We start from the raw sequence: 26589 nt of genomic DNA, 5'->3' as shown, positions 1-26589 counted from the left end.
GGGCAGCTCGCCACCCATGAGTCAATATAATCTTACATTCTTCCTGATACCGGTTCTGAATCTGCGTGTGGATCCACCATTCTACTTATTTACATGCCTGATGGAGCCCGGCGACAGTCAGACCAGCGACAATCCGCGCAAGAATCTGTTCGACTATACGAATGTGGTAACATTCGCAGCCGGCACAGGAAGTAACCGCCAGTTCTTTTCGTTCGATGAACCACGACTCTGCCATGAATCTACATACTTCGAGGACCGGCTGCATGGAGACTGCCCCGAGGCAAGGACCCGACATTTCGATTTCGCAGACGTCGACCCTGCCGTCCTTGCGTGCATGCTGAGCTGGTACCGAGGCTGGAATTGCGTCTGCTGCGATGAAGACGGCGAACATATCAAGGAGACGTACTTATTGGCCGAGAGATGTGGTATTCCCCGGCTCAAAGAACATCTGGCCAACAAAATGCAAGAACGGACCAGCACTACGGATATGGGAAAGGCGCAAGATGATTCCCCATTGAGGCTTTGCGGAGGTGATCAGAGGAAGGTTCCTGCCAGCGACCCCAGTCCACTACCTTCGCAGTCCGAGATCAAAGGTAGCGAAGAGCGAGACAACCGACCTCACTCTCCATCCGGTCAGGGAAAGAAAGTTTCTTGATTTCTGCCTCTCGTGCGAATCCCTGAAAAGCACCTGGATCCCGTGGGATGGCCTGGCAACCTTACACAGCAATCGAGCGTCTATGCATGCCCTACGTGGTTGCAGCCGGTGCAGGTGGTCGAGGATGTGCGGGTATAGTTTCGCCTGTGTCCATGATAAGAAGTGTTGACCTTGGCGGTGGCATCTACCGGAGACCAGTTGCAGACTTGAGCTTTTGGGTACCATGTCTGATACATCAGGCAGACGCTCAATAATGGATTGGGTACAAAATGATCAGGCCAGGAAATCGGGCAGCTAGAGGACACAACTATGAAATTCACTTGCACGCTCTGCTACAAACACAACTGCGCCAGGTCTTGGGTATTCACTTTTGATCATTCGTTGTCCCTAGCAGCCATGATTCTCTTTGGAAAAAAAAAAAACGGCGTTCTGTTGTAACAGAGACTGAACAGAACTTATTTCGTCGCAATCTTCCTCATCTTGCCATCGTTCATCTCGCTCCCCTGACATCGCCACCGACTTGCAGTCTGCTCAACCATCTTATTCTTGGGATAAGGTCGCACCATGTCGATTTGCAAGCCCCGGCCCACTGTGTAAGTTGATCACTAAAGCACCTCAAGTATCGCGCATAACTGATTCACTTCATAGGTTCACCGAGTCACCCACGATTTCTGTGACTGCATCGGGAACGTCGTGGGAATCAAGAGTACATCACATTCACCGAGCACTCCTCGAAGGTCAATCGATGACATTTTGCAGGAAGCTGACCAACCGATGCAACAAGAGCGTCCGGATTACTGTCGGTCCTGATGTCCGTGAGCGCGATTTCGGATGCTTTGTAACATGGCTTTACAATCGTGAGATACCTGAGGATGAAGTTGTACCTCGTTTCTGTTATCTCTGGCAGTTGGCCATACTGCTAGAGTCACAAAACTTCAAATCCTACCTCGAAGTCAGAGGCAAAGCATGTTTAAGAGGGTCCGATTATCTATTCCCTGTTGCTACCGGGCTTCTCGAGCTGCTATTCGATGACGATGCAATCACCCATCGTGAATTGTATGAGTATCTGATACAAGGCCTGGCGGACAAGATTAATGCCGACGGTTGGGTGCGCTTCATTACAAAAACTGATGGTGGATGGGAGCATTTCATGAACCACAAGGATGATAAGAATGGAACCAAGGGAAAGGTTCTGTCTATGCTCATGGAACGTTTGGACAAGGGCCATCAAGAGAACATGCAAGCCTAGCCACCACCACACCTTGAAGAATGCAGATGGGCGGCCAGTGCCTGTCTCAGGGGCGAGATGCGTGTGTGCTCTCGTGCTACCGACCCCTCGCGCACCTGAAGATTCGAAGACCTGTGAAGGGAGAAGTGAACGAGCAAGGGGGAGCTGCTGGGTTGCTAGTCGAGACTGGTGATGGAAGGATGATGGATGCCACCATCAAAGCCGTGAATGACAAGGGGCTGCGAGATGGAAAGCATCTGACAGTGTCCTGGTCGAGGAGCATCAAAACAACATGACAGAGAGACACAGAATTGGTAGACACAATATGAGAGCACTGCGTAAGGTCAGGGAAATCTAAGAGGTTTGCTGAGGGCTGCTCAATAATGAACTCGGCACGTGCCTGGTCGTCCTCTGCCTCGTTATGAGACTTCTCATAGCAGAATGACAGGATTGACACGTCTTAATCGACTCACTGGCTTTACAATGAAATGAACGTTTGACACCGCTTTGCGATCAAGTTTAACAATCAGCTTCTCAGTTCCCTCTCCATCTTCACTCACATTCACCTTCTCTTGCAGAGATTGGCGCCAGCCAAGCAAGCAAGCAGGTTCGCTTCACTGACTTCAGTTCAATCTGAGTCCTGGATCTTTGAATATCTTCAACACAAACTCTTCTGTCCGTCCCCATCTCCTCTCTCACACCCAGACCCATCAACCGCAATCATACCTACACAGCTCCTCTCAATTAATCAGAAAGGGTCCTCAGTCCCTCCCGGTACCAGCGCCAGCAGCCATGGCAGCACCACCAGCAATGACTTCAAAGTGAGTAGACAACAATCTTCCGCGAGAGAACCCGACCTAATCCCTCGCAGCCACGCTCGATCTCCTGTCATCAAGGTGATTGCAGGCGAAGACGAAATCTTTGGCGAAGAAGATCCAGACGTCGCTCTCAATGTCTTCCACGTCAGCAAATCACTCCTACTGGAGAACTCAAAGTACTTTGCCATCATTCTCGATTCCTCCCCCGATCGCACCACCGTCCGCCTCCCCACCAGCGACCACGACGTCCTCGCCGACTGGCTTGACCTGATCTACCAAGGCGCCCTCACCAAATCCAGCAGCAGCGAGCCTCTGAAATTTGGCGACGTGCAGCGCTATTTCAAGTTTGCAGACCTGGTGGGCTCTGAGAAGCTCCGAAACACCATCATGGATTCGATGCAAGACGTGCCGATGGATCACTGGGACCTGGATTCCCTGCTGGTCTTGGATTCTGAGTATTCCTCCTCCCTCGCGTCTTTGTGGGACTTTGTCCTCGAATGCCTAGCATACAAGATTGTCGTTGGCGGGTGGGCCGAGTTCACTGGGCCAGAGCGGGATCACGAGGGGAGTGTCTGGGGCGCCTTCGTCAGCAAGACGGACAACATCGCACTGCTGAATAGGCTGCTCTTGAAAGTGGATCAGCTACACGAGGAGAAGGACCACCACCGACTTGTCGCCCCGACCGCGCGCAAGGACTGCAAGTGGCATGAACATGCGAGTGACGACACCAAGGCCAAATGCCCAAGAAATGCCACGGCACCGTGGAAAGCCATGGTTGCATACAAGGATCTCGTGAATGGACATGGCACCGTGGTGGAGACAAATGGGTTTGGAAGAGCAGAAAGCCTGTTTGGAGCGACGACCTGACCATCCACCTGTGCAGGCCGACACTCGGAAGATGGATGGGGGTAGCAGACAGCATGTGGGCACAGACGAGCAACGTTGCAGCTTCTCCCTGGACTGACATGATCTTGCTGGACGCCGCTATGGGCTTGGTTGGAGAGAGATAGTAGAGGCGCCTGCGAATGTAGCTGGTCCATCCCTCAGAGCAGGAACTGGCGAGAGAGGCGACGGGTGTTGACGGCGAAGTTGCCTACCTTTGCTCGTGGCTACGAGTACAAAGGAGTCTTGCTGAACATCATCCGCTCTGACTCCGGGCGAGCCATACATAATGTTCACAGTCTTCTCTCTCTCCTCGCTCTTCGACTCCCTAGCCTCGTGTCTGATTAGCCGAGATTTACCCGTAGATTCAACCACCTTTTAATTCCTCGTCCTCCTGCGCGACTTCTCTCCTAGTAGTTGTAGAGTCGTGAGGCACACAAAGCACACGCACAAGGGGCGATAGATGAGCCATTCCCTTCCCGACTAGATTCAGCCATCAGCATGAACCGCCACTTGCGTCAAGAGCCCTGGAACAAGAGTCGGGCGGTAGGACGACACTTCACATGTCTTCACATCAACCACCTGTGCTCAAGGCCGACAGGGCCAGCTCTATCGTCCTCAGATGGGCGTCCAAGCTATTCGAGACCCTTCACGCTGGCTGTCTAGCAGAGATGATGTGAGAGGCGGAACATCAAAGTCAAGAGGTGCACACAGATGTACTAAGTTGTTCGGTTAAATGTACTACTGCACAAGACGACAGCGAGAAGGGGGCATGGTTCTACCTTTGAGGTTTTCCAGCCGAGTACATGTGCATTGGCAGGTGATACCACAGCCAAAGGTAATCTTCTTGATCCCCATTTGAAGCAGCAAAGCTATGGACTGGCAGTGCAAGGTGAATGTGGGAGACAAAGGTCAGACGCGAGATGTGAGAAGGTGGCTCTTGAACAGATCAGCCCTCCGTCTCGGTCTCCTCGTCCTCTTCTTTTTCCCTTCATGATGGACAATGACATCGCCGCCGAGGAAACGGCCAAGACGACGTCAAACGCGACGATCTAAGAGGGTTTTCCGGTACTAAAGCCTGACATAGCACCACCCTCGATCCAGTCCACCTATTTATCTCTTTTGTTTCTTTCTTTTTGTCCCCTCATCCTTTCCAACCCGACCACTCCTTGTTTGGACCTCACGCTCCCGCTGTCGCAATCTCGGCCATGGCCTCTATGCCCGATACCTCGGCCGGGGCGCTTCTGGCGTCCCTGAACCACGTCCCTCGCCCTGAAGTCCAGGAGTACGTCCGAGCCATGTACACAGAGCGGTCAGTCCTTATCACCGAGCGTGCCCTTTGCATGTCCATTCTGCTGACGTCGACGACAACGCAGCCCAGACACGGTCATGTTGCTGGTCGGTTGGCACGGTCCAGACCCATATTTCTGCCTCTACGTTCCAATCCCCGTGCTCCAGGGAGTTTCTGGCATCCTTGGATCAGACGGGCCTCCCCCCTCCACCGGCCCACAGACGGTCTCACCCTACACACTCCATTTTCGACACCAGGATGCTCAGGCCGCTGTGGTGTTCGCGTTGTGGCTGGGCCTGCACCAGACCTCCGACCCCGCAGTCTACGAAGCCTTCGACGGCGTGCTTCGGTCCAAGTTCGAGGGCGTCCGGGGCTTGTTCGCCGACTGCTGGGAAATAGCCGATCAATTCGAGTCACCGCCGTTCATGAACTACCTGACCACCACCATGGTCAAGGTGGCTGGGGACGACTTCGAAGTGCTCATTGCGGAAGCCGACCGTTTCGCCCACCTCTCCTACACCGGTGCCACCATCGTCAGCGCCATGATCGAGAATTTGGCCTGGGTGTTCGTCGAGCACGACTTGGGTCTCCGCCAAATGCTACGCGAGTGGATGCGCCATCCCGGCCTCATGAACGGCAGTCCCCCCCTCCTGTTGGACTTCCTAGCCGCGGTCGAAGACATGACGGGTCTAAAGGACAGAGGCTTGCCGTACCATCCACTAGACCGCCTTTGCTGGAAGTGGCATCTGCACCGAAGCATGGAGGAGCGACAAGCGTGTCCCGACTTTGACGCAACTATAGACACTGTGCTGTATGCGAATGTTGATGAGTATGATGATCCCAGTGGCGGTGATGAGGATGACCATGGTGGTGACGGTGGTGACGACGGTGACGACGGTGATGACGATGAAAAGGAGGCAGAGCACGGAGACCCAAACCCTCGTTCCAAGAGCAGCCACACCAATACTCGGCCGGAATACCATCCAGGCTGGGCGCAGGAGCGGATGGAAGGGCGGCGCACTCGAGCATCTCGAAGACCGAAACGAAAGGCGGAGTCGGCGGGGCTTGACGATGGTGATGATGGTGATACGGAATGACAGGTTCGAAGACGTGGGTGAGCAGGTGTTGAACCGAGAAAAGCACGGTTCAGAGACACTTCGAGGACAACGGGAATGATCGACGCGGGGGCATGTGGATCAGAAGAAAGCTGTGGATCGCAGTACAAAGATAGATTCCAAAGTCTGTGGATGCATGGGTACGCGTTCAGCATGAGTTGCTGGGCAGAAGAGGGCATTGGGCGGATAGAGACAAGACGCTCTCTCAGAGCACTGAGCCCTGGCCACTTTGCGGACGAGGAATCTTGACATTCGGATTGCCTTTTGTGCCATGATGATGGCGGAGCCGCTGCAATCACATACATAACGCTGCAGAGTTCAGCCCTTTTTCTTGTCTTTCTTTTTCTTACCCCCTGACTCTCCTCCTCCTCCGCCACCGCCGCCGCCCATCATTCCACCAAGGCCACCCATCCCGCCCATCCCGTTCATCATGTTCTGTAGCGCACTCATATCTGGCATGCCGCCTCCTCCACCACCGGCTCCACCTCCCGGTCCACCCGCGGGCAGATGGCCCTGACTCTGCGCGTGCCGGAGCTCCTCCATGGCCTCCTTGAAGAAATCGTCCCGGACACCCCCGCCGCTCACGGCCGAGGAATGCACGGGGAGGATGGAGCCCATCTTCCAGCCGCGGGGCACGGGGACCGGGGACTCGAGGAAGTTCTCCGGGACGGGGAGGCCGGGCAGCCTCAGCTCGAGCGGCGACTCCTTGGTCGTCGGGTGCTCCTTGAGCCAGCGGCCGACGACGGTGTAGAGGTGCGCCTTGCTCTGGATGCGGCTGTCTAGGGGCGCGTGTGTGTCCGGGTCCTTGAGCCGCAACTTGACGCGGCCCGGGTTGGCCCAGTCCTTGGGGTGCGTCTTCTCGGGCTCGAAGGCCATCTGGAACACGTCCTCGCCCACCGCGAACCGCACCGCGCACAGCACCTGCCACGCCAGCGGGTTCGGGATCGCCAGCTGCGCCGACACCCGCCGCCCCTGCCGCTTCGACCGCGTGCTGTCAAAGTACACCGGGTACAGCGTCTGGAACCGCTTGATCTCCTCGCGTGTCTGTTGCCGGATCTGTGGGGGTGGTGCTGCTGATGATGTTGCAGACCCGCCGGGCGGCGGGCGGAACAGAGTGGGATTCGTCCCCGACGTGGACGAAGGAGGCGTCGATATTGATGCTAGTGAGGACACGGTCTGCTGGCTTGCTGGCCGGATGACTTGCTCGTCCGAGTGTGGGAGGAAGTCGGAGGGGTCGTCGATGTCAGGGTCCGAGTCGGACAGTTCTTCCACGCGTGCGTGCGACATTGCGGACGAAGGAGGAGGGTTTGGGGGGTCGGTGTAGATGTGTCCTCCACCTTTTTTTTCGCGTTTCTCAATCCCTCCCACCCTCGGTGTGTAGTAATGTACGTAGATTAACTCGGAGTGAGGACACGCTCGGTCTCAGGTACGAGTGGTGTTCAGGTGTTCGGGGTCGAGATTGAGGGTTGAGGATTCGTTTTTCGCTCGATGTAGCAGAGCCCCCCAGATTGCAAGTGTCGGCTGTCCTGCAGCTTTCTAGGGAAGATGTCTTTCAATGTTTGCGTAGAATCAAAGTAAAAGAAAGCCCCCCTCTGTTGTAGCGGTTAATATCGACTCGGAGAACTTGGGACAATTGTATCATTCAATGGCCCACGCAGATCAAGGTCAAAGACGCATGTGGGGAAATTTCCTGGCGTCCCTCCAAAATGCGGGCTTGGCATGGCGACTCCTCAGCCTCGCGCACTCCGCGGTAAATGGAAACTCAGCCTTGTTGGTGTTGTCACTATTGTCACCCCATATTAGTTACTTCGGATAGGTACAGATCCCAGGGCTAGCTTGGTGGACCTCGTCAAGGACTTCGTGGTGATGCCGCATCATTCTTTCGTTCTTTGACTCACAGAGCCATCTAATGCCCAATCTCAAATCTACATCTGTCCAGCCTGTGATCTGTCGCGATATTCGTCCGTTTCATCTGTCCGTCCCTCCCCCCGTCTCTACGAACTTGCGGGGACGTCTACCGTCTCATACATACGAGGACGAGCGAGCTATACACTGTTTCTCCCATTCTGCTATCCGACATCATCTTCTGCCAGGATCAACACAGTACCTCCGGGATATTATTTCTTTCAAGACGCTCCTACTCGATGTCCCACTCCTCGTCCTCGCTGTTTCTGATGTACGGAACAGGCAGGTCCGCAGGCCCGTACTTTGTCTCGGTGATGGTGAGGCCGTTGCCCAGGAACGCAAAGACGTTGCTCGGGTCGTTGTACTGGAGCTCGTAGTGCTCGAAGCGCGGGCGCTTCATGAACTTGAGGTGGTGGAACAGACTTCCTGGCCAGATGTAGACACGGCCATCGGGTTTGTTGTCCTGGTTGAATATCAAGTTCAGCAAGCACGCATCAACCCCCCCAAAAAAAGAATGCAAAAACAGAGAAGGGGAAAGGGTGGAACCTACTTTATACCAACTCTTGCAGTCCTCGGCCCACACGCTGTGCTTCCTGTGCCACGCGTCCATGTAGAGGTTCAGCTGCGTCGTGAGCTCCTGCTTGGGCATCATCCAGCGGATCCCGTCCTCCTGCATCTTCCGACAGCACTGCAGGATGTATTCACTGTGCACCTCGTGGCTCGGGAGCACGCAGCCCTGGCCCCAATTGCCCCGGGGGCCGTTGACCACGAAGTAGTTGGGGAACCCCGGGGCCGCGATCGAGGCATAGACGTTCGGTTCCTTCTGGTCCTGCATGACCTGGCCGCCTAGGCCCGTGATGCGGAAGTGGGGGAGGTACGCGACGTAGAAGCCCGTGGCGCAGGCCAGGATGTCGACCTTGTGCTCCGCGCCGTCGCTGGTGACGATGCCCTCCGGGGTGACTTTGACAATGTCCTCAAACACGCACGTCACGTTGTCGCGGATCAGGGACTCGAGATAGCCCTCGCCGGGCGTCAGGCGACGGCACCCGGGGCTCCACGCGGGGATGAACTTCTCCTTCAGGTCGTCGCGGTCGCCGAGCTTCCTGGCCATGTCGTCCTGCAGGAACTTCTTGGCCGCGAGGTTCATCTCGGTGCCGCGCAGGAACATGCGGAAGATGCTGGCCACCGAGCGCTCCACCTCCTGGCGGTACTTGAGGTGGTACTCTGGGTCGTCGCGAAACTTTTGCTTCTCCTTCTCCGTGTACGAGTGCTTGCCGGCCGCCCCGGGGTCCTGGGCCTCCGGGTCGGCCTCCTTGTTGGAGACCGACCCGATCGGCGTGGCAATGTAGGTCTGGTTGCGGATGAAGACGGTGACGTGCTTCGCCGTCTCGGCCAACTTGGGCAGCATCTGGATCGAGCTGGACCCCGTGCCGATGACGGCGACGGTCTTGCCGGCCCAGTCGATGCTGCTGTCCCACGCGGCCGAATGCACGAGCGTGCCCTTGAAGTCGTGCAGGCCCTCGATGCTAGGCCACTTCCACTTGTTGATTACGCCGGCGCCGTTGACGAAGACGTCGCACGTGTCGCTGAAGGTGCTGCCGTCCTTGCGCTTCAAGTCGAGCGTCCACTTCGAGTTCGTCTCGTCCCAGGTGGCGGCGACGACCTCGGTGTTGAGCTGCACGTACTTCTCGACACCGTACTTTTTCGCAAACCGGAGCATATACTCCTGGATCTCGTCACTGTAGCTGTAGTAGCCGCTCCACTCGGCATTGGGCTCAAAGGGGAACGTGTAGGTGTGCGCCGGGATGTCGCAAGCACAGCCTGGGTATCTATCAGGTGTGTTAGAGGCTGAGTTTGGATGAGCTGGGTTACGCCGTCTAGCACCGATACCGACCTGTTCTCGTACCAGGTGCCTCCAATCGAATCGTTCTTCTCGTAGCAGATGAGTTCATAGTTTTTCAACAGTCTCTCAGCTTTGTGCGCGAACAAAAGACCCGAGGCGCCCGCGCCGACGTGGACGATCTTCAACGGCTGCGGCGTGCACTGCGGGTAGTCGGGCACATCGTCCGCCGTGTAGGGCGCTTCGTTGATGAGAGGCATGATGTCTTTGCCGATGTAGTGATAAGAGAAAGAGAGAGAGTGTGTGTGAGTGAAAGGGACGGATACAAAGTAGATAGAGACTCTTTGGCCCGGAACAGTCCAAGACACGATCTATATACGCTCTACCTCGTCTTCAGCTGGCCCTCTTTGTCTTGTCCTCGAATCTCACAAGGAAACTCTCTCTGTGAGCATGAGTCAGTCCCAGTACAACCTCGTCCGCCGTCTCGGCTTCAATCCTCACGGTGTTGCCAATCAGGCCACCAAGCAGATCAACGTCCAAGCTTCAAGCACGTAAGCTCACATTGTACGAGGTTCCGCGTTGGGAGGCCGCATTTCTGTCCCTCGGGTCTTTTCCTCCCAAGATCTAGGGCCGTCTCTCTCCCTGTGCCAGTCGCCAGGTCTATCGCTATGCCAACAAAGGCGGGGTCATTCTTACCGAGGTCGGGTCGTCGAAGAAGGAAAAGGCCAAAAGGGGAAATGCATTGGCTGCGGGGCACGGACGAGGCTGCAACAGCCCGTCACCAACCTGGCCTTTACTATTGGTGGTCTCTCCCTGTGGAACAAGCGAGGCTCAGTAAATAAGTCCGCGTCTGCTCGGGCTGGCTTGCGAGATTCCGAAAAGGCAGATCAGATCCCAAGCGCGGGAATACCGCGGAACAATTTCCAGAGACGAAACATCGGCGAGCATGTGTCTTTGTATACTTACTGCGGTCTGCAAGAGCACGAGTCTCACAATTAACAGAAGTCAAACAGGTCTGAGGGCGGAAGATAAGGCAAGGTAGATCTCAAAATGATGCTCGGCATGTCCTTTTAATCATTCTAAAAAAAAAGGGGGTTGCTTGAGAGAAAACGCAATATGCTGCATGCCCCCTGGCCCGATTCCCGCCCAATCTCCGCCTCATGCAAGATAAATCTATTTACAAAACAGCAGCGACACCAGCAGCGACTGCACCGAGAACCATCAGGCCGTTCGATACCATGTTGGCGCCAGCAGCGTTGCCAGACGCAGAAGCGCTGGCGCTGGATCCGGTTGCACTGGCGGTTGATGACGACGAGGCGCTGCTGCTGGAGCCTCCGCTAGCGACTGCCGCACCGAAGATGCCACCTTGAACCGTCTCAGGGGAGGAACCCTGGGCGTTTTGCGCGGCAGACTTGTATGCAGAGAGGGTGTTGCCGCTTGACCTGAATAGTGATGATCAGTATACCGCCTAATTCCGAGTAGGGCAGTGATACTTACGGAGGATTGACAACCATGGCCATTCCACCCTCACAGTGACCAGTGGCGGAGCAGTACAGCCACAGAGGATCGGTGCTGTTGATCTGGATCCGCCAAACATCGCCGTCGTTGGGGAATCCTGAGTACACACCGGCGCTACCACTGATTGGTACGCAAGGGGCGGCGAATGAACTCTCTGCAACACTGTGACCAGCACCAAAGGTGAACTCAACCCAGTCGCCCTCTGCAGCGGTGACGGTGTCTGGTGTGAATGTGAGGGCGGGTCCGACCTTGACGGAGTGAATGTTGGAGGCTGTAGAGGCTGCGGCGGCTGCAGTCGCACTGGCTGACGACATAGAAGACGACGAGCCAGAAGAACCGCCGTAGTCGTATTGGGGGTTGGCGAGAACGGATGTGGCCAGCACACCGAAGATGAGGGTCGTTGAAGAAAGTAGGGACGGCATTTTGTGAGGTGTGTATATGGTATGGACGTCTGTCACGGGTGGAGGAGGTCGGTGCTTGATCACTATAGCTTTGCTAGAGAGAGGATAAAATGTAAAGCAGGTTTAACTTTTCAGAGACTCGTTGGGATGGGCGTTGGAGAGGTGAAGAAAGAGCCTCTTCCACAACCCGGAAGTTTCTCAACTCTTTATATCCCACTCGAGATGTGGCCAGGGGAATACCGGCACAGGGAACAGCCATGGATTGGCCAAAATTAGCCAAACAGGGACTGTTTGAGCAGCCTGACTCGGGTTCCTGGGCGGCGAATGGCAAATATGGGCCATGGCGAGAGTGGGGAGCACAGACGGGAATCTGGCCGACGCGCAACCTCCTTGTGCCCTGGCAACTTCCAGACTCTTGACGTTTTGAAAGTCCCGGTTGGGTACACGGGTCGATTAGAAAGGAGAATGAGGCAAAGGAAAGTCGAAGGATCAATGAGCCTAGCTGTGCCGCGTCGATTCTCCGAAGTTGTGGCCCAAGGCGGTTAGCGGTGGTGACAAGGTCCAGGGGATAGATTGGACCAGAGCAAGCGCCTGTTTGGCCCGTTGCTCAGGAGGGGATGCGTGGTGGACGAAACGCATTGGAAACACGAACCGCATCTCCCGTATCAGAACGAGACCATCACATCACCACCACCACCACCCTGAACTCCTGAATCCTTCTGGACCACATCGCAGACTAGCCGGTAGAGAACGGGAAAAAGAAAAAATGCCCTTTATCGACCCTCGATCCACAGAACTGCTTGCGTACGACGTACCTAGGCAATACCCCGACAAAGCCAGAGTTGGGAAAAGCTCAAGGTTGAAAATAGATTTTGGTGCAGTTTGTTGATGGCTAGCTCTGAAGCCGTCGCAGAGGAAGGACGGAGACAGGTGGGTTCGTGGAGACTGGAGGGAAGCGCCCTAGCTCGAGTTCTCGTAACGCGTCGAGAGACTGACAGGCAAGAAGAAGGAAGGGGGGAGACCGGGGGGTGGATGGAGGGAAGATCCCAGGGAGTGATGGTGGGCGAGTTATGCTGCCCACTAACTCCTTAGTGGGTGCTAGTAGGAGGGCAGTTAGTGATGTTGGCCACCTAAATAGTTAGTGGATTAGTGGCCTGGAGTATGACTACACGCTTAACCTGCCGCGGTTGCCACAGCCTTGCCATGTGGCCAAGATAGGGCATGCGAGGCTGTCTCTCAGCAGTCTCGCCTCTCAACCAACAATCAAGCAGACTACTAGACGCCTGTCATCAAGACACCGCTTTCTGCCATTATTGTCACAAGGGGCCGCCACCGAGCAATTCGACAAGTCAGAAAAGAGCCAAGATCCTCGGGTTCTGGCATCAACTTTTCTCACCCGGGAAACCGTCCAGCTCGCGCGGCCTCTTTCCGGGGCAAAGATATATATTTAGCCCTCTGCCTTTCTGCTGGCTTGCTGTGTGGCCAATCGGTAATCCAAACCCATTTCCACTTCATCAACCTTCTCGAAAAGAAAAAGGCACCCATTTGCAAAGAACCACCCGTGGCTTCACTACTGCTTCCTGCGCGCATGGAGATTGAGATGGCGGGACGTTGAGGCGGAAATTTGGCCTCCGGTGACGTGTGCGAATGGATTCCCAGGCTGATTATGCCACTTTCGTTCTAACAACAGCTGCACTACTAAGGTATAATGAATAGATAATGAATAGATAATGAATCGAACGTCCCTCATACCCGCTATTCCAAATGCCACAGTCCTAGGTCGGTCAATGCCAGAGATTGCATCCACTTGCCCGAATCATACCCCATCTCCGAAGAAATTGCCATGCATGCTTCCCATTGTGCCGCCACTCAGTCTCGTGGTCAGATCTTGATCCCAAAAATATCTCTGACTTGTTTGGAGAATGACCTGTAAGCCAGCATCCGCAACACTGCATGCGCTGTTGATTCGCCTTCCCAACTGCCACGCTGGAGAGCCATCTCCTCCCGTCGCCATCAACATGGCGGCAACCCAGATCATGCTTGCGCGACCCTCATTCGTGATTGGGGCGATAGGTTTGCCAACAAGGGCCATGCAGTGAAGTCGTTGAGCCCATTCCATCACCGAGTAGATCGCCTCACCGTTCATGAAGATGCAAAAGGAAAACAAGCCGATGACCAACAACCGCTCCATCTCCTCGAGCTGGTCTTGTTGGAGCAAGTCAAAGGCCCGGAATGCATCCAACGTCATTGCATGCACGACTGCTGCAGTCTGTTCCCCATCTGCTCCTGCCTCGGAAAGATCGGCAAGCTGCAGAGCCCATTGGGCCATTCTTTCCACAAGATTCACGACCTGTACCTTGACAGGAGTGCTGCGAAACAGTTCGGTGAACCCAGGAGGCAACTTAGCCAGACGAGCACGGGCTACCGGCAAAGGTTGGTGGTGAGGGACTTCACCCATTGGCGATATACCCTCGAAGCTGGAACTCTTGACATGGTCAAAGTGTCGGTAGTTCAGGAAATTTTCGAACCTTGGATTTATCAGCAATGGCATGGCCTGAGCCAGGCACGGCGCAGTCCTTACTGGAGAAGCGGGATCTTCACCCATTTGCTCAGTGATGGGCTATCCATTCCACCCCTGATTTGGATGATGTGCCGTAAGGCACCGAGGTGAGTCCCCATTGCATCAATATTGTCGTGGAGAAGCTGAGTCTGTTATTAGCAGAGCATAAACATAACACAGAATATCTTACCTCAGTTCCAACCAGCAGAAGGATTGTCATCATAACAGCGTCGGAGGCACATGTCTCTGTGGAAGAGATCCTCTCCCGGAGCTCTCTGATGACATCGTTTCGCTGTGACAAAAGCACGTCCCTCGCACCCTGTGTGCCCGTCCCGAATCGTTCTCGCATGTCTGCCGCCCAAACTAGGACAGCATTTGCGACCATGCTATCGTGGAGCATGAGCCCATCGAGGAAGTCACCAGGCTCAAAGAGGATCGTTCTATGGCGACGGTGTATAACAAAAGGTGCATAGCACTGGAACACTACCGGATGAGAATTAGCAGGGACAGAATTACTCAGAGAGACACGACTCACAGAATTCAAACGTGGAATTCGGGTCCAGGTCGTGGTCCCTCCTGAAGTTATCACCAAGATTCCAGTGCTCCAGGAGTTCGATGACAGTCTGGAAGGCGGCGCTACCGCCGTCTGCGACTGTGTCATTTACACCCGATCTAGAAGGGACAGAGTCCGTCGGAATGGAAGATGGTGCATTCACCGACGACGACGAGGCGGACGACGAGTGACGACGGTTCGCAGGTTGGCTACTGGCGTTCGGCGCAGGATTTCCGAGCTTCATCCTGTACATGTAGCCTTCCTGGGTCAGCTTGGACCTGACGGATCCCCAGGATGGGTTTCTGTTCTTCATGTCGTCGACAGATGGGAAAGTTTGACTGGTAGCGTTTGAGATTGTATGGCCAACGCAATTGATGCGTTCCAGCTAGCAGGATTGATTGACAACTCTTCATTCCCAGACTCCTTCTATATAGAAAGAGCGACCTGCTTGCCCGGCTGAGATCCATGAGTTCATCTGTTTCCTGGCGGGAACATTGGAGAGTCCCGCGTTTGATCATCGCGCAGCCTTGCAAGAGCAAATTACCAGATCTGCGAAGGCAGCGATAGTGCTGCTTCCCATTCTGTTCGCAGGTGGGGAAAGGCGGCCTGTAATATGAGTTTCTTCTGGTGTGACCCCTCGAGTCTCGTAGTTCCAAGACCAAGTAGCCGTACAGGTTCTAGCCATTGAGTAATAGAACTGCCTCGCCAGGTGTGCGTCCTTGATCCCCAAGTTCACCCAGGCCAGCCGCATTGGCTTACCTAAAGTGTGGCATTGCTCAACCAGCCATACCCGATCCAGTGTTTGTCCAACTCTCAATTGTATTGGCTGGGCGTCTCTGGTCCGTGCGCTGGACATCGCTCATAGGTTGGATTGGCTTGTTCCTGCTGAACGCCCTGCAGCGTTAGGCTCACCGGCTGTTGGAATGACCTATCGTGGCAGCTCTCCAGCCCAAAGTCGGCGATCCCGTCGCGAGGGGTTCTGCACGTGTGGTGCTTTGCAAATGGCATTTTCGGTAAGGCTTGTTTTGCTCTTCCATAATCCGAATCTAATCGGCGAATCTGTGTCAGCGTCAAGAACCCCCCAGACCAGATATGCAAATCCCGATTCTGGAAATTTTAGGCTGTTAGCGGTCCTTCTTGAAGCGAAACAAAAGGAGGGGTTTGCGAATTGCCGATATGGAAGTGCTTCACCTGATGACCAGAGCCACCAGAGCTCGTCGATGTGATGGCGTTTCGAACACGGATCGGAGGCCCACAATCGAGGCTCCAACGCCTTCCAGTCAGGACTCAGGGTGCAGCTCTGCTCAAGCGGTTTGGTCATCCGGTGATGGTGATTTCGATATCGGGAAAGTCTTGAGGTCGCCGGATGGGAGGGGTGGTGCATGGGTTGCTCCCTGCTGAAACCTCCAGGTATGTCATTAACCTTGGTAGGAAAATTTCACCTCCTCTCCCTCAGCAATGGTTGTCGCGCCGTGTGTTCGGCAGTGGTTTTGGGTCTTTGTATCCCCCTTTTGCATCACCTGAGGTTTGCTGGCCGGCATCAAGCGGCTAGGAGTATCTTGTATGAAAGTGGTTGCAAGGCTATTCGTGTAGGACCCGCACAAGGTAGATGCAGAGGCCTGATCTGCAGCGCGGCTTTTCATGTGCAATCTGCAGTCTTCAGAACAGCCGCAATCATCTTGAGACTGAAGGAACAGAGACATGACTGGATGAGCGCAACTTGAAGGGAAGAGACGGTTCTTGCAAGACCAACTGCATGATTTCTGGCGGCTGCTCAATCAATCCTTCTCTTGTCCCTGACCAAAGAGAGCTGAGGGTGAGAAATCTCAAGTTGAGGCATGCTGTAGAGGCTGAGCATAGTAGGAGCGTCTGTGTGGTCCACAATATCAACATTGAGATGTGAAGTTCTACAGATCAGACTGTAGGCCAAAGCCCGTCGGAACTGACTGTCCACAATTTGCCCACGCCACAAAACAGAGGGAGCTTCATATCCTTATAGAATCCATGAGCGTAGTCGGCGTAGGCCTGAATCCTCGGCTTAAAAGCCATGGGCACAAAACACGAAGTGCAAAGCACCAAAAGAGTAAAAGGAAAATGGATGGCCATGTGGCTGGACCTGCGATGCCAGGAGCCCAAGAATTCAACCTCGGAACATCGGGGGCCATGCTGGGCACGCGATTCAAAAGCAGTGATATCATGCACCACATGCTGCGTACCAGGTATCACAAACTCGGCTACGAGAGGCACTCGAATGTCTAGATTCATGACGCCTACATTTCAGATACCTATGAAAGCTACCACAAACCCCCTGGGCGCGATGCTGTGCGTGTGCCTGGTGGCATGTGCACCTGGGAAGACTACGAGGTGGTTCAGAGTGTATCCGAATCCAAATACGCCGAGTCCCTCTCTCAATCCAGCGACCTATCAAGGATATCATTCGACCAGGATCTTCTGCAGAAATGCCCTCTTCAAAGGACAAATACACCGACCCTAAGCTCCGAGATGAGGTCAAGGAAGACATCCAACAATCTGATGAGGGTGGCGCTCCCGGACAGTGGTCGGCTCGCAAAGTACCTATCAAGGCCGCTTTCTCGCTTGAGGACTGTAGATTAACCCGTGTCTTCAGGCTCAAATGATGGCCAGAGAGTACAAAAGCCGGGGTGGTGGCTACAAGACTGATAAAAGAGACCAGGGCGAATCTCATAAGCATTTGACCAAGTGGACAGAGGAGGAACGGCAGACCGAAGAGGGCCTGGAAAGATATGAGTGAGAAGGAAAAGGAGCAGACGGACCAGAAAAAGCAAGAAGGAAGCATGCAGGGCAAGCAGTTTGTACAAAACACCCCGCGAGCAAAGTCTGATAGGGAGAAAGCCAACGACGAAGGGGAAGTCGTCCATGAGAAGAAGGAGGAACCGAAAGCGACAAAAGAAGACGGCAAGCAGGAAACGCAAAGTCTCTCGAACAAACAGGGGAACAATGAAACCATGCAGTCTGACCCAGACCCTCAGCAGCAGGAACACCCCAGTAATCACACCAAGCGAGGGCAGGCATCCCAAAAGCCCGGTCAGAACCGCGTTCGTGGTCAAGACGCGATAGACGGAGAAGCAGCCGATCATCCAAAGAAGAAACAGAAGGATCAGACCGGAACGCCCAAAATTCAACGGAACGGCACATCCGTCTCAGTGCTTGGTAGGGTGGACGCGCCAGCTCAGCCCGCTTCGAAGTCGAGGCCGCCAAAAGAAGGGCAGAGAGCCTATTGGAAGACGACGTCAGCCTGGACAGAAGGAAGCGTGGTCGAGGTGCTCAGGGGGAGCAAAAAGGTGGATGGCAAGCAGGTCAAAGCCACCAAGGCCGACCCATGCATTGTGCTGAAGAGCAACAGCGCGGAAAGAGATCTGTGTGCACAATCCAGCCATGTGTACTTTGAATGATCCACATCCGAGCCTGTCGTCCCCCGTGGTCCGTTATTCTGAGGATGGGGTGTGCTTTTCAAAATTCCGGTAGTATTTTGGGCATCTGCTTTGAATATTGTCACATCTATAGTTTGGCTTTGGCAGCACCGCCAGCTTTCGCGAGGATAGGCTCCATTTTCGTTGCTGTTGCGCCCGTCAGCTCTTCGTCCTCGCCGTCCAGGGCCGACTGGTTTACCTTTCATGACGTTTCCCTTGACCTTCAGCTTGCCACTCATAAATAGCGTCTGAGCCTTCGACTTGCCGGTGATCAATTTGCCAAAGTTCTCGTCGGAGAGCAGGAGTGTCACTATTGCCCGCTTAGTCCTTGCCGCCCTCTCTTCAAATGGTAAATGTGTGAAACTAACCATCAGCCTTCTTGCCTTCAGGGGCTTCGCCCTTGCCGACCGTTCCAGTCTCTTTGAGATCAATATACCATGCCTCTTCCTTCCCACTGCTATTCTTCAGCTTGAAGGTGAAGACGGCGCCCCCTTGCTTGACGGCAGTTTTCCGTTCGGCGTCATTGGAGGCGAGGGATTCATTGATGGCATCAAAGGCCACGGAGGAAGGAAAGGCGTCTGGATTGATACGTCAGTGCTGCCATGCTGTCACGTCTTAGGCCAAATCATGAAAGAATACCGTCCTTGAGAGACATTGCGTGGCAGACTCCGGAATCGAAAGGAGAGTACTAGGAGACGCGGAAAGCTGGAGTGTTCGTGAAACGCCGGTGATCAGAGTACGGTAGACAAAATAGAAAGGCTCGAGGCCTATGTGAGACTGACGAACTGGGTATTTAAAGGAGATGGATGTAAAGTCGCATCGGAAGTGATCACATGGCGGGTTGTTCAGAGGAACCGCGAGCACGGAAACCGAAGATGAAGTCATCTCCCGCTTGCAACGACATGTGAAAGACTCCAAACGCCGAGGCTCAATTCTCCACCCTGCGCAATCCCTGCCATGGTACAGAGTACCTGTCTATGCACATACACCAAGTATTCATTCCAATCCCTTCAAGGCCCAAACTACAATCAGCCGAGTCTCCCTACCGCCAGCTCGGCCATGGGTTACGCAACAGATAGCTGCGCCCAATGGAGATCGACAACAACGTCCCCCAGGCGCTTGAAACCGTGCACGCCCATCACTGCCAACACGTTTCCTGCCTGGTCGTGGCCTACGACGAATCACTTTGAATCTCCTGCGCTTCGCCATACAGTGGCTGAGTGCATTTCCCATGGTACAAGAGCTCGCATCGCATCCCGGAAGATACGTGGAAAAGTCAAGGTAAGGAAGCAGAGCAGCCGACAGCATTGCTGGCGAGGCTAGAATGATGGGAAATGATCCGCGAGGATTCGAGATCTGCTCCACGTACGTCCAGTGTCGGCGATTGAGTCAGGAATTAGAGTGAGGCGAGGCGAGAGTTGCCAGATCGACACAATTTCTATACAAAGGTATGGGGTATGGGTATCTTCGCTTTTTTATTGGCGCCTACTTAACACCGAGAAAGCAGTTCTGGGTTGCAAAACCTCTTCAAAACTCTGGCTTGACGACTGCATCCTGACATAGCACTGCCATACGCTTGAAGAACCTTCGCCACTCCAAGGGATCGCCCGAGGCCTTGACAAAGCACACCTCTATCAGTCCCTCGCTGACCAGCTCCATGGCAATATTACCACCCAAGGGACACCCGCGACTGTCTTGCGTTTTCACCTTGACTAGACACTCGTAGTCTTGAGCCGTAGGCCGAGGAACATGTGGAGTGGGCACTCCTAGTCGGCTCAAAGCCTCTAGGACATGGGGGACGAGGAGATTCAGCGTCCAACCAGAATAGAACTTGGTCAGGCCTGAAGAGGGCAAGATATCATGAAATCGCCGAGCCATCTGGGTCCGACTTATAGGGACGCTTGGATTGGACTGGAACTGTGACATGGAAGGCTCGTCTTCGAGATACTGTGCTGTCGATACCGACTGCGTCGCCGACGTAAGACCTGCTCCCACTTGAGTGCTTGATATAGCAAGGTGTTTTGGTCGGCCCCAGTCAAAAAGCATATCCTCCCCAGGTGTTTCTGGCTGGGTTGATGAGAATCTGGCCCGAAAATCTCCGTCGATTTCCATGGCGTCTGGATTTCGACTTCTCTGCGTCCCTGCGAATGGATCCGCATCGAAGCTGACATGGAGGGCTTCAAACATGTTCGTGGCCATAGTGATCGGGTCTTTTAGCCGACCCTTCTGGTCCATAAATCTGTTTGGTCTGGTAAACCAGGGGTGCCGGCGCACATCCTCCAGGGAGAACCGAGTTTTGACATCAACCCTCATCATGCCGCGGAGGAGGGACAGTACTTCTAAGGGAAGCGCATCCCACAGCTCGTCGGACGGCTTCCCATTGCTCTGAACATACTCGCTAAATTCATTCGGTCTCCCATACTCATCACGCCCCTCGACTGGTCTGCTCCAGGGGGTATTTCCTGCAAGTAAGACGAACAGGACAACCCCACAGGACCAGATGTCTGCAATATTGGCTGCATACCCACTTCCTTTCGTGCCGGCTTGTGTACTACACGACAGGACCTCTGGGGCAACGTAAGGCGGACTCCCACACAGCGTAGTTGCGAGTTTGGTCCGGCCGTGGTATTCGAACAGGGTGGCCATCCCAAAGTCTGCAATCTTCAGGTCGCCGTCCGCAGACAGAAGGACGTTTTCTGGTTTGATATCCCGATGAGCTACGCCTTTGGAATGCATGTAGCCGATTGCACTGACGAGTTGGGTAAAATACACGTGTGCAATGTCTTCTGCAATACCAGCGTCGGCTTCGATCTTGTCAAACAAATCGCCACCCTCGGCGAGCTCCATTGCTATCCACACCCAAGCCGGATCATCCCCATGGTCGTAAAATTCAATGATGTTCTTGTGGAGGCCGATGTGCTTGTGCAAGGATATTTCCATCTCGAGCTGCTTTTGCTTGATGCGGCCATACTTCTGGGCGAAGAGTTTGTTGATGAACTTGACCGCAAAGACGGGATTGTCGGCCTTGAGGGGAGCGGCTTTCTTAATACTTCGTGGGACTGTTAGCAAATCCCGCTGCAGAATCGAGGGCAGGGCATCAAATACCATGCGTATGCACCCGAGCCGATGGTGGGAGAGACAATCCGGAACGGCACTTGGTTAGGCAGAGGTGCCAGCTGGGAATGAGGGATCCCGTTCATGGCAGAGGCAGTCGAGGGAGTTCAGGGTTTCGCAGGACAAGGTCGAAGTCTATGCGTTGATCGTCGGTGATCCCATGGTCGTGGGACGCATCCAACCGGTCTACCAAGCGCAGAACGCGTCGTGTCACAGACTGCGGCGCGGGAATGGCGATGAATTGGCTGACCGAGGCCCCGGGGCCCCCCAAAGCGCAGTCGACGTCATCTGGGGGGCTACTTAGTTGGTGCTTAGCGGTGATGTTACTGCAGCGACCAGGACGGCGACCGCCCAGGGTAAACAATCCACCCTACCACCTTCTGCCACTTCTAGTACTTCGATGGGCGCAGTCGATCTTGCCAGCACCAGCACGCGACCAACTCTTCACCCTCGACCTTCGCTTTCCCTGACTGTCTGCACCTCTTTTCCATCATTTCCTTATCCTCAGTCCCAGCCTTTGCTTTCCGTGCTGCCGGTCTACAACCACTGCTGTCAGAACCGTAGTAGTCTAGACCATTCTTCCGTTTTCAGCATTCCTTTACTAGCATTCTCGCCGTTTGCAGCCCGCAGCTTAAATACAGCTTCAACATGGATTTTCCATTCGAGAACTCTCAGAACGCCGCTCCAGGATTCCCGACCATGGCTGAACAGCAGAAACTCGGCGTCTTAGCCCGGAAAGCCGACACCCAGAGTGTCACAAAACGGTAGGCCTCTCTTGTTGCTCGCCACATCGAAAGCACGGGACTTATCAAGCACAGGCTCCAATCTGAGCTCATGAGCCTCATGATGTCTCCTACGCCGGGCATCTCTGCCTTCCCTGACACCGATGGCAACATGTTACACTGGACAGCCACCTTGGTCGGGCCCCGAGACACAGCCTATGCCGATCTCACCTTCAAACTCAGCTTCGAATTTCCCAGCAACTATCCATACAGTGCCCCCACGGTCCTTTTCAAAACTCCAGTCTATCATCCAAACATCGACTTCAGCGGACGGATATGCCTCGACATTTTAAAGGACAAGTGGAGTGCTGTCTACAACGTCCAAACTGTGCTGTTAAGTCTACAGAGCCTGCTGGAAGAGCCGAACAAGTATGATTTTGCTGTATCTGGGAAGAAACATTGATGCTGATAGTGTTGTACAGTTCTAGTCCGTTAAATAATGAAGCGGCCCAACTTCACCAGAGCGACCCCGAGGAGTTCCAGCGCAAGGTGTTGGCTCGTCATCAGGATCTCGAGGACTAGACATGGAGTCAACGGGAATGAGCACGACCTTGGCCATTGCTTTGGAGTTCGCCATGACTGAACATGATGGTTACGCGCATACCCTTGCATTGGTTCTTGAGCGTTGGGCGTTGGTGCGAAGTCATTCTATTTTGAGTTGGGGCGATAGAGCAGGGTTGGGGTACATACAACAAGGCAGTGATGGGGCAGGCTCAAGCAAGCGATGGACGTCCTGGTGCTGGTCTAGAGAGTCATCCCGGTGAAGTTTTGTATCCACACGTACCGAGCGCAAAATATACAGCATGGCATCCTTTTTTGGGTTTCCTAACGAGTCCTCGATCTTCCGATGCTGTCGAGTATAGCAAGAAAGATTCTGCCTTTGCCACGCTTTTCCAAAAACCATTTTTCCCTTACGCGCCGTCCTCTTAAAGTTCCTCATTCATCATGAACCGGCTACTGCCATCATCCAAGCCCTCGAACAGCTCGACCCCCCAACTCTTACTTGGGTTATTGAACCTGGATCTCTTGTCCTGCTCCGCGATCTTCAGCATCTCCTCGTCTGTGAAACTGATTTTCAGCGACCCCAGATTCTCTTCGATCCGGTCTTGATGCACGCTCTTGGGGATCACAATGGTACCGCGCTGGCGGCCCCAGGCGAGGATAGCCTGCGCGGGGGTGACGTTCTTGGTCGCGGCGAGGTCGGTCCAGAAGGGGTCCTCGAGGATGGGCGGGAGGTCCGGGTACTTGCCGTCGTAGGTGGGGTTGCTGTTGGCGAGGGGCGAGTAGGCGACGACGGTGATGTTGTTCCGGCGGTGCCAGTCGACGAACTCCTGCTGCTGCAGGTACGGGTGCGTCTCGAACTCGTGCGCCCACGGCCGCACCTTGCACTTGGCCAGCAGCTCGTCCAGCTGCCGCGGCGAGAAGTTGGACACCCCGATGCGCCGCGTCAGGTTGGCCGCCACCAGTGCCTCCATCGCCGCCCACGTGTCGTGGATGCTCGTGTCCTGGTCGATCACCGTGCGCCCGGGCTTCTGGCCCGGCAGGAACGCCACGGGCCAGTGCATCAGGTACAGGTCCAGGTAGGGCACCCGCAGGTCGCGCAGCGTCTGCTCCAGCGCCGGCCGCACGTGCTTGGGCTGGTGCGCCGTGTTCCACAGCTTCGAGGTGATCCAGTAACTCTCCCGCGCGGGGGAGAGGGACGAGTTGCTCAGTGTGCGGCCGACGAAGGCTTCGTTGCCTGTTTTAAGTCGGAAAGCAACGCGTCATCAGTTACCATGTCCTCCTATTCAGATGGAGATGAATAACTTTGATCGATTCCAGTCGATCCGGTGGGGAAATGGTCTTTATGGGCATCAATGAACATCTGAGGTTCTATTTCTGACGTACCATATGCGGCGGCCGAGTCGAGGTGTCTGTATCCCGTCTCGAATGCATATTCGACGGCCTTTGAAGCCTACAGTCCCCGAAAAGGCAGCGTCAGTTTTGATGTGCCTCCAATCATAAAAAGGGGTACATTGTGAATTCAAAATTGAACAGGTGAACGGGATAGATGGGAATGAGACGATGGGAAAGCAGACATCTTCATCCTTGGAATTCCACAGCCCCAACCCAACCTGGGGGATGTCCTTGATCGGGCCTTTCGATAAAGGCCGCTGGGGGATGGAGTCCTGGTCTTGGTCCCAATGAGCCAAAGACGCAGGCAGAAGCGTTGTCAGGAGAGCGAGGCAGAGAGCCACGACATGCGGGGATGATGAAGGCAGCATTGTGAATCGAAGAAACAGATTCAGTATGTGGGAGACTGGGTAATAGATAGTAGTAATTCAATTGAGAAATGAAATGTCTTTGATGTCTCGAACTGAGATGGATGAATAGACAGGGTTGAACAGTTGTCAATCGTCGTCAGCCTTCGTGATGCTCGACTCCCATGTCGTCATGCGGAGGTCTTGAATAGTAGTACTGTGTATTCGGCAATACATACATACATACGTAGACTCCGCATATGTAGCCAGCAACGCTGTGGGCCGGATATATGCCGGACAGCTTGTGGGGGACTAGCGTTGTATGCTATTGTATGCTACGGCTGCCGCCCTCTACAACGCGCTCCATGTCAACATTCACGCTGGATGGCGGCAGTGAAATATAATGTCAGTGAAAAGAAAGCCGCGTGACCCGGCTCCTTGTCACATTTCGTGACCTTTTCACAACAACCAAAACCCGTGTCGCAGAGCTTCACGTCCGCGACATTATCTCTACCATCCACCTCTTGTCATACACTAACACCAAATAAAGACAAGAGATTCTCGCCTTCTGAGGTTGTTGCAGCCAGTGCTGGCGGCAAGTATCTTAACTATCACAACCTCCAAAGACCAAAAGGAGACTACCAGTGATCATGGACACTCCCTCCTCTTCTTCTCCCCCTCCTTCTCACGCTCCATCTCCGTCACGGGCTCCACCAGCAGAAACCATCTGGTATACTAGGGACCCCGACGAAACCACTCGCAGATGGGTCGTGTACGGAAAGCGCCCAGCTATGGATACGGACCCTCCTGTCCCAGTGACACCGTCAAAGCAGGATCCTAATGCGATAGTCCCATGGGCAACGCCTGAGAAAAGCTCGCCTCCACAGCTTCGATACTACTCGGGAGTGACAGCGATTGAGAGCGGATCCGGGCAGCTATCTCTGTTCCATCACTTGTCAGATCGTGGCACCTTTACGAAAGTCCCCCCAGAACTCAAGGCACTGCGCGATCACGAAGAAGGACGCAAGGTGAGCCCGCCCGCCCAGTTTGCCGTGTTGACTCCAGCGTACGTACTGACCATGTTCAACAGCCACTGGTAGCCCTGATGCAACCAGGTCTGGCAGCAGTCTGCATTGAGATTTCAGACCCCGCAATGGATCGTACTCGTCTGTCGGGGTTTCGCCTTCGCAGAGACGGGGTGGATGCTGTGGTCAGCTGTGCACATTTCACCGAATGGCCCAACAACAACCGCGAGGAATTTGATGAAGTCGTTCGGCGGGTTTCCCAGGACACAACTGACATACGAGCACGTCAGACGGCGGATGTTGACGCTGAAAGTGAGAATCACTTGAGAATGAACGAAAACATTACAGTGCTGACCAAGACTCAGTGACGGAATGCGACGACGTGCTCAAGCTTCAACTGGTTGCGGTTCACTGTCCATGGGATATCGCCATTTTCCGTATCCTGCAGGCACCTGGCGACGATGAGGTTAATACCGTGATTGATTGGAGTCAAATCCACTTTGTGGTTGAAGAGGATCGAGGCAAGCTGGGCTCAAAGGATCTTTGGTGGTCGGTCGGGTTCAACCTCAACAACAATCAGGCCAGACTCAATTCAGATTGGAAAGGGTTTTTCTTGCGACAACCCCTCAGCATTCAACAAGACATTGCTCAACGCTATGTAAGTCGTCCATGTCACAGTACGTACCATTCGACGCTCACATGCTACAGCTCTATGACGAAAATCATCCACCCGCCGTGGATTTCCTCAAGACCAATCGACGCACTGTGAGTTTCGGCAAGATGGACGAATTCGCCGAGACCGGATTTCCTCCACAGTCATACCAAGTGTCTCTTAACTTGAGTGCTTGGTACGGACGTTCCGGCTCGATGGTCTGCTCTCGGGGAAACGCCGGCGTCGATGGGGAGGAGAGTCACGTCCAAGTCTACGGCCTCAGTAAGCACATACACTTTATTATCATCTTTTGCTGCAACGTATCTGACGGATCAACAGTTGTCGGGGGTTCATCTGAGACCAATCACAACGTCATGACCTTGTTCACAGAAGAGATGAGAGGCTGGTTGGAGAAGGCGTTTCACTCGGAGCTAGAGGAACACCCTATTGACTTCAGCCGGCGCTTCGTCATGGCTATTGGCGATGAACAGATCCTCTGATGCATCAACGAAGAAGCCACATTGAGATGGGAGAATGGGATCTTTGTCAACCAGTACAAGG

At 54.3% G+C, this 26589-nt stretch overlaps 13 protein-coding genes across 13 annotated transcripts; 6 read left to right on the top strand and 7 right to left on the bottom strand.

Moving 5' to 3' along the window:
- Positions 1–16: 16 nt before the first annotated feature.
- Positions 17–655, top strand: PV07_02724 (uncharacterized protein; the record flags this gene model as incomplete). Its single annotated transcript, XM_016389354.1, has 1 exon — positions 17–655. The coding sequence occupies one exon, from the start codon at positions 17–19 to the stop codon at positions 653–655; it is 639 nt and encodes a 212-aa protein (XP_016251256.1).
- A 564-nt stretch (positions 656–1219) lies between these two features.
- PV07_02723 (uncharacterized protein) lies at positions 1220–1904 on the top strand (the record flags this gene model as incomplete). The annotated part of the gene is made up of 2 exons (XM_016389353.1): positions 1220–1248; positions 1304–1904. The coding sequence occupies 2 exons, from the start codon at positions 1220–1222 to the stop codon at positions 1902–1904; spliced, it is 630 nt and encodes a 209-aa protein (XP_016251255.1).
- Positions 1905–4593: 2689 nt separating this feature from the next.
- On the top strand, positions 4594–5971 carry PV07_02722 (uncharacterized protein; the record flags this gene model as incomplete). Its single annotated transcript, XM_016389352.1, has 2 exons — positions 4594–4895; positions 4960–5971. The coding sequence occupies exons 1-2, from the start codon at positions 4792–4794 to the stop codon at positions 5969–5971; spliced, it is 1116 nt and encodes a 371-aa protein (XP_016251254.1). The 5' UTR covers positions 4594–4791.
- A 119-nt stretch (positions 5972–6090) lies between these two features.
- On the bottom strand, positions 6091–7636 carry PV07_02721 (uncharacterized protein). The gene has a single exon (XM_016389351.1). It carries the CDS (start codon positions 7274–7276, stop codon positions 6308–6310), a length of 969 nt encoding a protein of 322 aa, XP_016251253.1. The 5' UTR covers positions 7277–7636; the 3' UTR covers positions 6091–6307.
- A 490-nt stretch (positions 7637–8126) lies between these two features.
- On the bottom strand, positions 8127–9994 carry PV07_02720 (uncharacterized protein; the record flags this gene model as incomplete). Its single annotated transcript, XM_016389350.1, has 3 exons — positions 8127–8357; positions 8445–9723; positions 9789–9994. The coding sequence occupies 3 exons, from the start codon at positions 9992–9994 to the stop codon at positions 8127–8129; spliced, it is 1716 nt and encodes a 571-aa protein (XP_016251252.1).
- Positions 9995–10763: 769 nt separating this feature from the next.
- Positions 10764–12198, bottom strand: PV07_02719 (uncharacterized protein). The gene is made up of 2 exons (XM_016389349.1): positions 11232–12198; positions 10764–11176 (listed from the first exon to the last, which is right to left on the bottom strand). The coding sequence occupies exons 1-2, from the start codon at positions 11672–11674 to the stop codon at positions 10912–10914; spliced, it is 708 nt and encodes a 235-aa protein (XP_016251251.1). The 5' UTR covers positions 11675–12198; the 3' UTR covers positions 10764–10911.
- Positions 12199–13469: 1271 nt separating this feature from the next.
- Positions 13470–15079, bottom strand: PV07_02718 (uncharacterized protein; the record flags this gene model as incomplete). Its single annotated transcript, XM_016389348.1, has 4 exons — positions 13470–14181; positions 14235–14356; positions 14404–14696; positions 14749–15079. 4 exons carry the CDS (start codon positions 15077–15079, stop codon positions 13470–13472), a joined length of 1458 nt encoding a protein of 485 aa, XP_016251250.1.
- A 2146-nt stretch (positions 15080–17225) lies between these two features.
- Positions 17226–18197, top strand: PV07_02717 (uncharacterized protein; the record flags this gene model as incomplete). The annotated part of the gene is made up of 3 exons (XM_016389347.1): positions 17226–17336; positions 17393–17532; positions 17630–18197. 3 exons carry the CDS (start codon positions 17226–17228, stop codon positions 18195–18197), a joined length of 819 nt encoding a protein of 272 aa, XP_016251249.1.
- On the bottom strand, positions 17611–19074 carry PV07_02716 (uncharacterized protein). The gene is made up of 4 exons (XM_016389346.1): positions 18855–19074; positions 18584–18793; positions 18415–18525; positions 17611–18362 (listed from the first exon to the last, which is right to left on the bottom strand). The coding sequence occupies exons 1-4, from the start codon at positions 18868–18870 to the stop codon at positions 18304–18306; spliced, it is 396 nt and encodes a 131-aa protein (XP_016251248.1). The 5' UTR covers positions 18871–19074; the 3' UTR covers positions 17611–18303.
- Positions 19075–19658: 584 nt separating this feature from the next.
- On the bottom strand, positions 19659–21520 carry PV07_02715 (uncharacterized protein). Its single transcript, XM_016389345.1, has 2 exons — positions 21321–21520; positions 19659–21264 (listed from the first exon to the last, which is right to left on the bottom strand). The coding sequence occupies exons 1-2, from the start codon at positions 21413–21415 to the stop codon at positions 19743–19745; spliced, it is 1617 nt and encodes a 538-aa protein (XP_016251247.1). The 5' UTR covers positions 21416–21520; the 3' UTR covers positions 19659–19742.
- Positions 21521–21731: 211 nt separating this feature from the next.
- PV07_02714 (uncharacterized protein) lies at positions 21732–23011 on the top strand. Its single transcript, XM_016389344.1, has 3 exons — positions 21732–22093; positions 22148–22480; positions 22534–23011. The coding sequence occupies exons 1-3, from the start codon at positions 21978–21980 to the stop codon at positions 22631–22633; spliced, it is 549 nt and encodes a 182-aa protein (XP_016251246.1). The 5' UTR covers positions 21732–21977; the 3' UTR covers positions 22634–23011.
- On the bottom strand, positions 22937–24457 carry PV07_02713 (uncharacterized protein). Its single transcript, XM_016389343.1, has 3 exons — positions 24190–24457; positions 23999–24065; positions 22937–23849 (listed from the first exon to the last, which is right to left on the bottom strand). Exons 1-3 carry the CDS (start codon positions 24373–24375, stop codon positions 23038–23040), a joined length of 1065 nt encoding a protein of 354 aa, XP_016251245.1. The 5' UTR covers positions 24376–24457; the 3' UTR covers positions 22937–23037.
- A 544-nt stretch (positions 24458–25001) lies between these two features.
- PV07_02712 (uncharacterized protein) lies at positions 25002–26528 on the top strand (the record flags this gene model as incomplete). Its single annotated transcript, XM_016389342.1, has 5 exons — positions 25002–25379; positions 25442–25688; positions 25742–26034; positions 26085–26310; positions 26368–26528. The coding sequence occupies 5 exons, from the start codon at positions 25002–25004 to the stop codon at positions 26526–26528; spliced, it is 1305 nt and encodes a 434-aa protein (XP_016251244.1).
- Positions 26529–26589: the final 61 nt, after the last annotated feature.

This window comes from Cladophialophora immunda (assembly GCF_000835495.1).
Source record: "Cladophialophora immunda strain CBS 83496 unplaced genomic scaffold supercont1.2, whole genome shotgun sequence".
NCBI lineage: Eukaryota > Fungi > Ascomycota > Eurotiomycetes > Chaetothyriales > Herpotrichiellaceae > Cladophialophora > Cladophialophora immunda.
This window is presented reverse-complemented; position numbering and strand designations above follow the sequence as displayed.

Coding starts and splice junctions, on each gene's coding strand:
- PV07_02714 (XM_016389344.1), top strand. CDS start 21,978: ATGGATTTTCCATTCGAGAACTCTCAGAACGCCGCTCCAGGATTCCCG. Junction 22,094..22,147: donor ACCCAGAGTGTCACAAAACG/GTAGGCCTCTCT, acceptor TATCAAGCACAG/GCTCCAATCTGAGCTCATGA. Junction 22,481..22,533: donor CTGCTGGAAGAGCCGAACAA/GTATGATTTTGC, acceptor AGTGTTGTACAG/TTCTAGTCCGTTAAATAATG.
- PV07_02719 (XM_016389349.1), bottom strand. CDS start 11,674: ATGCCGTCCCTACTTTCTTCAACGACCCTCATCTTCGGTGTGCTGGCC. Junction 11,177..11,231: donor GCCATGGTTGTCAATCCTCC/GTAAGTATCACT, acceptor ATCACTATTCAG/GTCAAGCGGCAACACCCTCT.
- PV07_02716 (XM_016389346.1), bottom strand. Junction 18,526..18,583: donor TGAAGGCAAGAAGGCTGATG/GTTAGTTTCACA, acceptor AGCGGGCAATAG/TGACACTCCTGCTCTCCGAC. Junction 18,363..18,414: donor CAAGGGAAACGTCATGAAAG/GTAAACCAGTCG, acceptor CGGGCGCAACAG/CAACGAAAATGGAGCCTATC.
- PV07_02715 (XM_016389345.1), bottom strand. CDS start 21,415: ATGAACGGGATCCCTCATTCCCAGCTGGCACCTCTGCCTAACCAAGTG. Junction 21,265..21,320: donor GGCTCGGGTGCATACGCATG/GTATTTGATGCC, acceptor AGTCCCACGAAG/TATTAAGAAAGCCGCTCCCC.
- PV07_02721 (XM_016389351.1), bottom strand. CDS start 7,276: ATGTCGCACGCACGCGTGGAAGAACTGTCCGACTCGGACCCTGACATC.
- PV07_02713 (XM_016389343.1), bottom strand. CDS start 24,375: ATGCTGCCTTCATCATCCCCGCATGTCGTGGCTCTCTGCCTCGCTCTC. Junction 24,066..24,189: donor GGAATTCCAAGGATGAAGAT/GTCTGCTTTCCC, acceptor CGGGGACTGTAG/GCTTCAAAGGCCGTCGAATA. Junction 23,850..23,998: donor CGACTCGGCCGCCGCATATG/GTACGTCAGAAA, acceptor GACTTAAAACAG/GCAACGAAGCCTTCGTCGGC.